The sequence below is a fragment of the Zophobas morio genome, unplaced genomic scaffold, assembly GCF_036711695.1.
Source record: "Zophobas morio isolate AGI-343-1 ecotype UQ-CSIRO unplaced genomic scaffold, CSIRO_AGI_Zmor_V1 ptg000005l, whole genome shotgun sequence".
Lineage (NCBI taxonomy): Eukaryota > Metazoa > Arthropoda > Insecta > Coleoptera > Tenebrionidae > Zophobas > Zophobas morio.
The window spans coordinates 10,293,208-10,307,004 of NW_026972110.1; the positions used below are offsets into that span (position 1 = coordinate 10,293,208).

The 13,797-nt window shown below is 31.2% G+C and overlaps 1 protein-coding gene across 2 annotated transcripts; it reads left to right on the forward strand.

Moving 5' to 3' along the window:
- The first annotated feature begins 3,304 nt into the window (after nucleotides 1-3,304).
- Nucleotides 3,305-13,257, forward strand: LOC135122682 (golgin subfamily A member 6-like protein 7). 2 transcript variants are annotated; one of them, XM_064047039.1, is made up of 4 exons: nucleotides 3,319-3,428; nucleotides 6,725-6,777; nucleotides 12,138-12,883; nucleotides 12,929-13,257. In XM_064047039.1, exons 1-4 carry the CDS (start codon nucleotides 3,408-3,410, stop codon nucleotides 13,168-13,170), a joined length of 1,062 nt encoding a protein of 353 aa, XP_063903109.1. In that variant the 5' UTR covers nucleotides 3,319-3,407; the 3' UTR covers nucleotides 13,171-13,257. The 2 variants fall into 2 exon arrangements, with proteins under 2 accessions (XP_063903108.1, XP_063903109.1); XM_064047038.1 differs by lacking the exons at nucleotides 12,138-12,883; nucleotides 12,929-13,257 and adding an exon at nucleotides 7,143-9,089 and having other exon boundaries at nucleotides 3,305-3,428.
- The last annotated feature ends 540 nt before the right edge of the window (nucleotides 13,258-13,797 follow it).

Here is a 13,797-nt window from a genome sequence, read left to right on the forward strand (position 1 = left end):
TTATTAACCAATATGAAGGCTAAAAGGAAACACAGAGGTATAGTGGTCCAAATCGTACTCCGTTTTCATGGCACTGCAATAACAATTACCGTAAGCAGTTGGTTTGTTGATGGTTTATGACCGCTGGATCACTTGTGGCACGGACCCATTGTGAAGGAATTTAACTCATACTCGTACACAATAGGGTGCAGTCGTAAAAACGGAGTACAATTTGGACAAGAATAACTTTTAAACATTTCGTAGCTGACTTATATTTTCAACATTTAGGTATTTTGGTTTAGATTGGCTACACGTTTCTAATTTAAATTAATTCACACTTTAGAATTAATAAGATGAAATATTTTACACGTTTGTGACTGTAAAAATTAGTAAAGATAAAATTCTAAACAACAAAATTTGTTGTAAAAAATGTCTTTAAAATTATCTACAAGCGATTACCAAAACTAAAACGTCATAAAAATTTGACACAACGATGACGTAACCTGTTTTTAATGTACACACCAGATTTCACTTGAAGTGATCACTGTGTATATTAACTGATTTACTTTCATAAGGTCACCTCTACGATTTTTAAATGCTGCTGGCTCTCCCTAAGAATTAACAATTCTACTACAATAAAAAATATTAAAAAATTAAATTCGTTTGTGTAGAATTAATTATTTTAATACAGTTTGAATTAACGAAGTCTCCATCTTCTAAACGAATCCATTTTGGATATGTTATCTCTGTACGTAAAAAAATCATTATAATGTCGTTATGCAACAAACATAAGACATCAGTAAATTATGCAGACAACAGCAGTGACATGATAATAGACCACATTTACCATTGTTATTGCTACATACTTTTGACCCCGTTGTAAATGTTCAACTTTTATCACATAATAGTATCTTCCCTATTTAATAAGTCATTATCACGATCCAAAGTAGTCAGTATGCCTTCTGCCAGTATAGATTGGTGAAAATAATTGTAATAAACATCTCTATGGACTATCAGTTCGTCATCACTTTAACCAAACGCATCAAACTCAAGACCAAATATATACGATACTAAAAAATCAAATTGGTTACTTATCAAAAATAGTTAAACTGTAACAGATACTTAAATAATAATAATTTCCAAAATAAATTACAGCCTTAATCATCTTTATGTACCTACTTATTTTTACTTCTTGAGCATAAACTAGGGAAGTATTGTAATAGGGTATATGTAGCGAATGGCTACCCTTTCTTGATGATTTATAACCAATGAAAGAGTATGAAAAAATAGGTTTCTCGTTTCCAACTGTCTGTCGTCTATCTGTGTGTCTGTCTGTCTTATCCAAAACTACTGGACTGTTGTTTGTATAATAGAATAATCCCCACTATTAATATAATGACCTCATCTCAAAATTTTGCATAGTAAATGCTATTTAAATTTTATAAAATAATATAATTTTATATTTGTGGTTTATGAATCCGCCTTGATTATTTTACCTTGGATAATCAGATTTTTACAAAAAAAAAGTTATATAAACCTTGTGTTTCTTTTATTTCATACAACCCCTGTTACTTTTTTATTTTTAAAAATAAACTATAGTTCTTCGAGTAAATTTGTATCATTTTAAAAAATCACTTGTGTGAATAAATGACAATGTCAATTTTTCAAGCTACATACTAGATTGTCATCAATAAATATGAATTTTTCATCTATATTACTGAATAACTTTTTAAGTATGGTTTTAGAATATTGGTTGCTTTTGATTTTTTACAAAAAATCAATATTTCCTTTTATGACAAAATATATCTAGTGTTCCGTTAAAAAAATAAAGTTAACGTCATTTACGCTTCTACATAAGTGATAATAAAAATGTGAGGTTGTCATCACATAGATCTTTTGAAATAATACAAATTTGCTCAAAAAACTACACGTTTATATTTAAGAATAAAAAAGTTACAGGGGTTGTTTCAAATAAAAGTAACACCCTGTAGATATATCAAAATTTCATAGCAATAAATCTATATTTGTAGTTTATCATTATATTCATGTTTTTAAAAATGGCTGTATATGGTGATTTAAAAAAATTAATTAATCAAACATTTTATTTTATTGATAAAATCAGAAATGACTTACTCCATTTTCCTGAAATTTTGCAAAAGCAGTAGTGTTATTCTTAGTATTACACTATCCTTATCCAAATTGATATGTGTATCCTTGCTAAAATTTTATGACATTCTGACTAAATTTTATTATGAAAAGCTCACTTGACATATGCGCACAGCATACTTCTTTAGCTGTAGTCAGTCCACACAATTGTTTTTAACTTTTAGGGTTGTTGAAAAAGTAAAATTATAAAATTCCCAAAATCTAATTTTATCATTTTTCTAAGAAACTTTGGGCATTTTTTTTATTATTTTCTCCTAATTTTATTTATATCTTAATCTTAATTTTTTTATTTGGATCAGTTTAATTATTCTTAAAAAAACTTAGACCACAAAAATGCAGAAAAGTATGCAGATCATGTACAGAATTTATATACCGCTAACGCTGACATCAGTAAATTATTATCAATTCAAAACATAAAAATAAACTAAATTTTCTGTTGTATTGCAAGTTCCAACGTATAAAAAGATTGATCACTGTAATTTAAATAAAATTGAGGTGATGATACTTAACAATCTTCTTTTCAATGTGAAAAAACATTGGTACAGTTACCAAGTTACCATTATGTATTGCATTGTACTACAGAACTTGTTTCGCGGTAAGCCGAAGTAAAGAAATTTACTCTGAATTTTATTGTTTACTATATTAAAAATAACGGGCCATGACAGTCACGTAAAGGCGAGATCTAGCGATTATTCTTCAAGAACCAGTTTTTTGCACTTGGTGAAACAGATTTTACCGATGAAGACTGGTAATATATGATGTAATAATAACTGAATCTTTAGTTCATGCGATACAGTTCTTACATCCATAAATAAATACATAAATTATTAAAACATTAGTGAACATAATAACCGTTTTATAATTTCAGACAAAAATGTCATAAATCTGCACTTCCAAATAAGTAAGTAGCGGAGAATTTAAATTTATTCCTAAATAGATAAGATTTATGACATGCATATGAATGCATGTCATAAATCTTCATATTGTCAGAACATCACCAGGTAATAAATAATCATCCACTTAAAAATACTAACCTCCCCCAACACTCAAAGTGTCTGAAGACGACACCTTTACGTCAAATAACGTTACCTGCCCCTTCTATACACTGAAGAAGTAACTTTTGATGTCGTCTCTTCGTTTCAATTGGCAGTTAGTGTATACGTGGTCCCAATAATATCTTCCGTTACTTTTAAAAAGGCTGCAAGTAAATATTCAGAGGACAGTTCGACAAATGTCTATGTAGTGTAATAACCGTTTTCGAAATGACCCACTGGATTTTTCTTGTAAGTATTTTTTTACTGGAAAATTATCGAGTAGCGGAACTACACCAAGTGATAATTGTTGCTATTATAAGAAATGAAGTGTGACTACACTGAATTCTTATTTTGTTTTAAGTTATTAACACAATAATTAAAAAGACATTACGAGCGCAGAATATATTTTCAACTTCTTACAATAATGGATTTATGTTTCTCTGATTTGTTTACTAGAATATGGCTTTTTGTGATATGATTACTAATCGGTTATTGTAGATATGATCTACTACATAATTTTGCGATTGATGAACTCTTCACCTACACTATTACGTCATTACAGCTAAAATTACATGATAATTTAACATGTGTTGTATTGTAATTACATATACAGTTCTTATGTTATGCAGGCATCTCAATTACCGTTACAGTTCTTTTTTGTATATTTTACTGTACTTCAGTGATACCTCATGGTAGTGATACCTCATAATTTTTTATTTTCTCGGATCACGGTTTCATTCCACTTGCTTATTTATTTTTACCTTGTACACTAATTTTCTAAATCAGTAACATTGACAAAAAAAAACTAGTAAACGGAGAAACATTTTAATGAACTGTTATGTTTGTGCAGTTGCTGGTTTTTATAAATAACACTTTATTTACTTGGGAGAAATTACTATTCTCGCTTTTTTTCAGTAACTAACTGCATGCTAATTAATTATTTACAAGCTATACAATTCTGATTAAATGCATACTTTGCATTTAATTAATTTGATCTTTTAGCTTCCATGAGAATTCAGATTATCATAATAAATTAAATATATACAGTATGTCCTCGAAATGTGTTCTATATAGAATCTGCCAAAAGCAAAAAATATGGATTTAGTTTGTAAATAGGCCACATTCTACAAGCAATTTCTGAAAAATACATCAAAATTTCGTTTCTACACATTATGTACAGAAGTATAAAAATAAAAAAAAATACATTTTTAGAGAAACTATTTTTTACACTTTTACACACGTAATTTTAACACAGACTATATCTTACAAAGAATTAAAAAACAGGAATTTTTATGGCCAATAAATTAAAATGCAGAAGCGAAAAATTATTTAACAAAAAAATTTGATAATCTAATTAAATTACACTAAATATTTGAAATGATGACCTTGAACAACTTGACAATGTCCTAAACAAAAGTCAAACTCTTGGAAACTTCCTCGGTGAGGTCATGGACCAACTGTATTTTATGTAGATTATATTTATTTGGAATATTTGCATGTAGATTTCTTGTCCTTTCTGTAGTGCATCCAGTTGCACCTGTTCTTATATTATCGGATTAGTATAAAGAACGCTCGAATGTGTTCTACTTTGTCAATTTTTTCTAATTGAAAAGTGGCCTTTTAATTTTTGAAAAAATCCTTAAAAAATAAAATTGAAAAAAAATTCTTGTAAACATAAAGGAACAAAACTGTCAACATAACCTAGAGTAATTATTTTTTATTACTAAACTTGTTTTATTGTCTCTGAAGCAGAAACATTTTTAAACAATGCAGTAACTTTTATTGCTCACTTAAATGTAGTATTATCTTCCCTAATAAACACTACTACGATAACGTTGAATTAATAATATTTCGAAAAAGTGAACGATTTTGTTATAATCAGATTCTTATGATTGTTTCTTTTAAATTTTTATCAGCTTTAGAATTATCGAGGAAGTTGAAATATTTCACCCTCTTCGAAATAATACAAGATCGTTTAATAGTAGAACATATAGAAAATTGCCGTCATTTACTTTCTTAAAATTTGAAAAATGAGAATTTTGGATTTACGCGGTTTTTTTTCTCAGTTTTTAATTTCCGAGATTCAAGGTTACGCAGTAGGTAAAGACGTACTTTTTTGTTAATAATGACACAAGATTTGATCTCCATAATTACATCAGTTTACATTACAAAATTTTGAAGTTTGAAAATCAGTTGTAACAGGGCTAGCATATTTAATTTATTTGCTATTATCATGGAAAAATGTATACTTTTGGAAAAAATTACTCCAACATTTTTTTAGGTAACTTATTACAAGTTTTGGTACTCTGTGTTGAAAAACTTGGTATAAGGTTATGTGGGCAGAACTATCCCTGCCCTTCAAGCACAATCAAAGAAATCCAGTTTCTCCGATAAAGTATAAAATTTTATTCTACTTTATAACTAGTACAATTTGGATTATTAGACTTCAGGTACGAAGCATACTGTGCGTATGTTTAAAATGAGTCTTGTAATAAAATTTTATGGTGACGTCATTCAATTTTAGAAAAGACAAATATATCATGTTTTGTACATACAGTATAATATAGTACATAACAATATAACAGTAGTACTGTGTAGTTTTAGTTTTTAATTTTATCTATACAATAAATCCAGAAGTGTAGAAGCATTATATTTTACATATTTTAGGCAGCTTTTATCTAAAAAACTGTTGAAATGATGTCATCAATTATGTGGAGGGAGTAAACGAAAAATTTTGAACACCTTTTTACCGTGTTGGTGGTGTTGTGGTCATTCAATGTAAAAAAAAATAGGTGGATTAATAAATCATACATATAAAAACATATTATTTTATAAAGTAAATATGGGCAGTACATAAATTCGTTATTATTTCATTTGTTTCATACATAGCAACTAGCTTTTGAGGAATTTAACATACTCGAACAAGTTAACCTGTGTATTTCTAAACCTTAACCCCTAAACATAACACTTTTTTAACATGTTATTTTAATTTAATAGATTTATTATTGCAAATCAGTATATGATCTTCTAGCTAATTGCTTCTAAAATATTCTCGCTAACATTTAGAAAAATGTTCATATTTGAAGATTTATTATTTTATTAACAATTAAAAAAATTAACAAATTTTGTAACGTATGTTTCAAAGATTTTCGTTAAATAAGTTTTTTTGAGACAAAATTTTTTAAGGTTCATACTATTTTTTTTTTCATAGTTCCTCGCCGTAAGCTTGAAAATATTATAAGATAGTCATTTTTTGTAGTTTTAGTTTAATGATTACTTAAAATTTTTTCGTGTACGAAAATTTACCCCCTGAAAAAAAGTGTCACTTTTTACGGGCTTGAAATACAACAAAAATGATGAAGTTTTTAAGGGTTATTTCGAAATCGCCACCATTATATTGACACATATTTACCTGGAATTATTAATACTTAACTTAAGTAACATACATATATTGATTTGATTTAGCTGAAAAAACTTGTACTTAGCAACCTTTTGAAAATGTTTCATATATTTTTATGAAAATAATAATGAGTTCTTTGTTTTAGATATCAACATTGGCTGTGGTTTACTGTAGACCTCAAGAATCACCAGCAGTGGAGTAAGTCATAAAGTATTTAATGTTTTTATGCTTGTTAGTTTACAATGAATGTTCTTGTACCTAATTACTAATATACTGTGACTGACAAACTTCACTGTATGTTGATTTATATGATTCTCTGTAGCGGTAGTAATGATAAAGTACTGTTGTAATATAACTTCCCGGGAACTTCAAATTCAAATGTAGTGTGGTAAAGTGTAGTTTTAGAAGAACTGAATTCCGGGTTATCTTTTGCTATAACTGGGGTAAGTTTGCTAATGTTCATTTCAATTAATAATAATTTATTATTAACAGAATGCTATATTTACTTTTTATCTTCATACCTATTTTTCTTACAACGTTTTATTAATTACTGTTATTTGTAGGATTGAAAAACAGCATGTCGTCGAAATTTATCCCGAATCCAAGCAATTATTTCAAGATTCGAAAACGACCAAACTCACCGAAAAACAGCTAGAAGAGAGTACCAAACAAATCTTAGAAAAAATAGCCCTAGTCAACGAAAAGCAGGGTCTCACAAAGAAGAAACCAAAACCGTATCAACATTTCCCTTTTAGTTACCTCAGATCTCAAGAAAATGCCGGCTCTCGAGAATCCACAGACTTCAAATTTCCAAGAGATCCGTTCACCAATCCTATATTGGACTACATAGAGGGAAAACATGGCAATGCAGAACTTAAAATCCCAGAAGATGTGACCCCAAACGACAATAATGAAGCTGACGATGTTCCTCCTGGTCATTATATTAAAAGAAAAATCACGCACCATCAAACGATGATAGTTCCTAATACTGGATATTTCCAAGGGAATATGTTTTCACCGTTGCAACAAAACGTTCAACAGTATCTTTATGGGATGCACAGAATGCCAGAGGTTGTTCAAAAACCAAATTACAATGTAATGACGAAAGGTGACCTGGAAAAGCAGACTGTTGACAATATTAAAAATATTGTGGAAAATTCACGTTATGCACCTGAAATGCCTTACAACCCATACTCTCAACCACTATTTACCCCATACATTTATCAGCAGCCTCAGCAGTCTGATAATATTAATGTGTACGGTCCGTATACGTCTCAACAAATTTATAGACCTGGAAAACAGCAGTTGCAGTGGCCTCTTGCACAGTATTTTCCCATTGTTTTTAAAGATCCATTCATACAGCTCATGAACGCTTTTACATCCATGGTCGAATATGGACCACAAGCAGCCCCAGGAGATTCATGTAAGAAAGAACTACAAAACAAAGACTTACTTGGAACAACCCCACAAGAGAGAACCAACGAAAATATAGGTTCGTCGAGAGCAAACCAAGTACCAGATAAAAAACTCACTTACAGTCTTGTTAACAATGGTAATGGTGCGGAGATAACAGTAACAAATGATAATGATTCAAATTTAACAACTGTCATTGATATTGAAGACTTGCAAATTACCGACAACAGGAATGATCCAGTACAACTAAACTTAAACCTCCGACAATCTAAACAAAACCATGAAACTACACAAACTGTATTCTTAAATACGCCTCAAGCAGCGGCATTATTGAAAAACCCTGTAATTGAAACCCTCGAAATAACGAAAACTGAACAACCTCTTAATGATACCTCGCGACAGTCACCGCCAATCAGAGATCAAATTCTTTTCGACGACGAAGTCAGTAACGAGGAAGAAGATAAAGCTGAAGATATTCACGTGTCTCACCACGGAACCAAAAAATTAGTCAGTAAAGATAACACAGGAAGTGGGATTTTTGTCCACAAGATCAAAGTAAGAAAGGGAGGTGTGGCCATTGCGGGACCTGGAGGTATTGCGACAGCAGGAAGTGGTGGTACGGCTATAGTAGGACCTAACGGATTTGCTTATACTCATCCAGATAGCTTGGCTATTGCTGGATCTGGCACAAAAGTGGTAGCTGTAGAACCCAATATCAACTTGTCTCAAGTGATTCTGGATCATAATAGAAACAAAACAAGAGGGGATGGTCATTTACCACCACGACTAGGAAAAATAGTAGCTGTGGGACCAGTAATTTATTATAATAAGGGATAGTGGTCAAGTTTTGTGACAGGTTTTTTTAGTGATTTTGTCATTGCCATATCGTACATATTTTCACTATTTAATCTCATTACATTATTGTAAATAGTGCTTAGACAACACATTTTACACACAAGTAAGAGTGTGGTCGTGCCAAATTAGAGTAAGTTACTAAGTTATGTCAGTACTTTTAGAATAGATTTAGGTATTACCGTGTAATATTTGTATCGAAAACGTTGTTAATAAAATAGATATACCAAATAAGTTAGTTAATTAATAATTTATAGTCACTGCATCTAGCAAAGAAAGTTACATTCGTAGTCCACATCGTAGTACCTTAGGTACTACCATCATAACATTATGTACATGTACTTATTCATTCTTCATTATTCATTCTAACAATTTAACAAAATTACATTCTCATTTAAAACTCCTATTATGTAGTTTATGTAGATTTGCCGTTACTAATTTTCCTTTTCTTCTTCAGATTCATAACATTTCCTAATGGACTTCGTTACCCACGATGGTCGCCTCAACCGACTTATTCATCACAGTATTCTGCATATCCCCAAACTGCTTTTCCAAATGCTTTTAACGTGCAAAACCTGCAAACTAATGTACCAATTATTAACCAAAGCAATTTATCAGCAAAGAGAAACGAAGCAGTTAGAGTATCACCTAAGGAAGAAATTTCGGTTGCCAAATTGCTCAAAGAGAGACAAAAGTTAACAAACCAAAACGAATCATTGGCTCCTTATAGAGCTCATCCTTTGTTCCATTATTTAAAAAACAGAAACACAGTTGACAGGGATAAAATTATTAGTTTTCGAAATGATAACCCAAGTACAAATGAAAAAATTACCACTTTAATCTTGAAACCAGTGGCTAAAGCCGTTGCCGGAATTGAGGGTAAAGCAATTTCCACACCTTTATCCAGAGCTATTCTGAGGCAAGGAACAAACGTTGACATCTTATTCGAACCAGAGGCTGTGGCTGTAGTTGGACCTGGTGGAATAGCCCATGCTCAAAGCGATTTGGAAATTAGTTACGAAGATTTAATGGAGAGTTAAAGTTGTACCAACTTTAATCTAGTCACATTTTGTACATATTTTTATTAGTTCCTATAATTATAGAAACCATTCTAAATGATAGTCAAATGTGTAGTTAATATCTTAAAAACTGTACAGTATGTTTGTAAACAGTAGTCCAAGTGTTGAGTAAATTAATAACTCGTCATAACCAAAACCCTTAAAGAAAAATAATCGTTTTTTGTTATTATTAATTAGTTATAGCACACCAAGATTTGGAAAAAAAGGAATAAATGCGATAATAATAACACTAAAAAGTAAACTATTGCATAACAGTGTGAATGTTTTTCTCCTCACTTTCCGTTTGTATTGGATTGTGGAACTTTCCGATATCAGTGCATTAGTCATTACTTCATTAGTAATTGGCAAACATTTCGTTGTTCCACTTCTCTTGGTACAGGTTTTCGCTAACATTGGAGGAAAAAAATTCACGTGGGATCTAAGAAATTTATTTTAAGATTCATGTTACAATGCAGTGTTCGATCACTCCCAAGAAGCTTAAAATGATTTCTTTGTAATCTTAAGACTTTGATTTTAACTTCTTCATTAGCTAAATTGGATTTTTTTCATATTAGTGGAATTCACGTCTTTCTTTGTTCGTGGTTTTGATGAAATTTTTCATCGAACCCAATTTTATATGCAAGGTGGTAACAAAATTTTGTCACGTTCAATTGCTGTCAAGTGATTTATGTTCTTTTGCCCAGGAGTATCCTGCTCTCTTTGTAGTCATTGTTTAACAACACAGTGATCATCTCTAGCTCTCTGATCTACTCACAAATGAAACAACAATTCTTCTTGCATTCAAGTTGTAACTGTTACAAATTTTAAATAGAATTATAACCCATTTCTAAGTATCGAAAAAAGCTACCATTCTTCTTCAATTTCATGGCCTAAAACAAACATGTTAATACCGAAAGAGCAAAAAAAACACGATCAGAAGCAGCCATGGATTTTTGAAGATTTGTCTTTGATAGAATTTTCGTCCTGTCAAGTTACAGTCAATTTGAAAGTTTGAGCTGAACATGCAACGATCAAAGACAAATTTTCAAAAATTCGTAGCGGTGTTTGATTGTGTTCTTTATTGCTCTTTCGGTATTATTGCAAAATAAAGACCTCCTTAACTAAAGAAACACTGAGACATTTTTTGTTGGCAAATGCATGATTTTTCTTTAAATGTTAAAATTCCGCCCCACCCTTGAACGGTTCAAGAATTGACTTCTTAGAGGAACAGCACGAAAAGTATGGCAAATTTTATTAATGTAAAAGTTATTCTAATTTTCAGTTCTAACTTTAAACGAGGTTTTTCTATGTAAATGTAACCTCATTTAAGCTGTGGAATTATTAAGGTACCTAACAAAAACTTTTGGGATTATTTATCCACTTATAGGAGAATCGTCAATATACAAAACACTAGATTATTACAAACTCAATTTAATTTAAATCATCAGTCTATACCTTCTTAAAAACCACTTGATCGCCTATCTCAAAGTCTGTTAAATATGATGATTGATGATGTAAAAGGAAAAAAAGGCGTGGTTTAAGGGTAGAAAATAGAAAGAATCTCATTTACACATACAATTTCCTTCAATATTTGTATATTTCAGAAGAAAACTATTACACATAGTTTCTCAAAATTCTAACACAGCAAAAAACTGACTATATTTTCAAAATCAACATAAAAAGTACAAACATATATTAGAGTATACGAAAAGAAACTTGTTTTAACTTATCTAACTGTTAAAAGATGTAAAATATTGTACAAACTTTATGAAATAAAATTTACAATCTCTACTACATCTCATTTTGAATTAAGTCTTTACAATCTTCCCACAAAAATCTAACTATCTGCTGTGAATGTATTAAATCGTTACCTATCTACCCATTTATTTACACATTTCCATCACGCATAGACAAAATTGCATAATCTCGCAACTAAAGAATTCTTATTTAGCACATTTCTGTATAAATTTTGAAGCGTGCGTACCGGAAAGCGAATGTCCTTTAGTTCAAGCAACCACCTCAAGAACATCAAAACAATAAGCGAATTCCTTTCGAGCGTACAACATTTTACGATTCAATAAGCATATATTTGTTACCTAGTTAACGTCTTTCATCCAGCAAGTACAGTGAATACGTTATTATGACAACATTTCTTAATCATTCAAATTGAGAACAACAACTGTATTTTTATGACATTATCTTTTTCTCGGAATTGAAATAACACACTTTTTGTAGTTTTATAGATGACGTTCAGTCTAAAGTAACAATAATCCCCTTCTATGGCGGGGGAAAAGGACAATCGCTGCAAATAATTGAAAGGCCGGATGGTACCGTTATAACTCACATCATACAAACACCTGTAAATACACCAACACCAACGGAGGAAGTGATTAATACGGCGGAATTAGAAAACCCACCGCTTCCGTCTAAACAAGATCTAGACTTTGGCTCGAACATTCGAAAAATTCATCGCACGGCTATAAATATAATCAAATTGCAAGAAATTGCAAAGAAGAATGGAAAATTAAACACTGATGAGGAAAGTCTCTATCAACAGAACATGGACGAACTGAACTCATCTGCCAAAAATCTAGCCCAGTTACAAGAACAAGAAGATAAGTTTAGTTTTGAAAACCGCGAAGGTGTAAATGAATGGTTCGAACGTAAGAAATCTAATAAAAAAGATAAAGATAAGAAGAAGAAGGAAGAAGAAGAAAAGAAAAAGGAAGAAGAACGGAAGAAAGAGGAGGAGGAGGAGAGGAGGAAGGAAGAAGAGAAGAAAAAGGAGGAACAAAATAAGGCCGAAGAAGAGGAAAGACGGAAAAAGGAAGAAGAGAAGAACAAGAACGAAAAACCTAAAGAAGAAGAGGAGGAAGAAGAGGGCGAAGATGAAGACAATGACAATGATGGAATCGCGATCGGTTTGCCACCAGACGATGCTTCTGTGGCTGAAGCTAAACCAGTTGGGCTTGCAGTTGCTGGTAAAAAATACACTTGTTAAATTTTTGTATGAACATTTTTTTTAGGTGAAGGTGGCGTCGCCGCAAGCAAACCCATTGCAACTGCTGTCGTAGGACCAGGAGGATTAGCTATAGCTCGCCCTGTAGGTACTGCCATTGCAGGTGTGGCTCCAGATCAGGCCCTAGTTCCTATTTACGCAGAGGGCTACGTTGGCGGTAACAAACCCAAGCGATATGGTTCCACCAACAAGTCAGATGCTGCCAGCGAATTGCTAAATAAAATTATTAGCAAGTATCATCAAGTTTAAGTTTAGGTATTTATTATATTTATTGAGTAAATGAGGAAATATCTTACACTGACTCATGTATACTAAAAAATAAAATCTTTTTATAGTGTTGCCTATTTCCTTCCAGTGAAAGTAAGCACATTTTTTTAAACAAAATAAATAAACTAACCTTACAGTAAACTTCAAATGCACCGATATTTGACCGAAAGATTTAAAAATCAGGTTCCTTAATGGAACCAGTTGTATCTACCATCCACATATTTTCCGTTAACTTGCCGTACTTTTATGGAGCACATTAGTATAACTGTGAAGTACCGTTTTTGCTTTTATTGTTTTATTTTTCAAAAGTAGTGTTAGTTAAAAAACAATTTAGTGAATGTTAAGCTGTCACTATCATTAGTGGACTTTCACCATATCTTAGATAAATTTGTGTGATAATTGTGCATGATGACGTCTTCTTGTAGCGAATTAATTTGAAAAATCTAGACTATGTAAAAAAAAAACATTTGCTGCTTTTGTCGGTATAGGAAATAAATTATAGCTGCTGTCGTTTATAAACCTTTATGATTGTAAATTGTTGTAAAAAAGTCATTTACCGTGTGCAGTGACCGTGGTAGTGGTACCTATAACGAATATCAAATGGAAGTA

Excerpts from the sequence above, each read along its gene's own strand:
- LOC135122682 (XM_064047038.1), top strand. The coding sequence starts at position 3,408 with ATGACCCACTGGATTTTTCTT. Across the intron at positions 3,429-6,724 it reads TGACCCACTGGATTTTTCTT|ATATCAACATTGGCTGTGGT; the intron begins GTAAGTATTTTT and ends TCTTTGTTTTAG. Across the intron at positions 6,778-7,142 it reads CAAGAATCACCAGCAGTGGA|GATTGAAAAACAGCATGTCG; the intron begins GTAAGTCATAAA and ends TGTTATTTGTAG.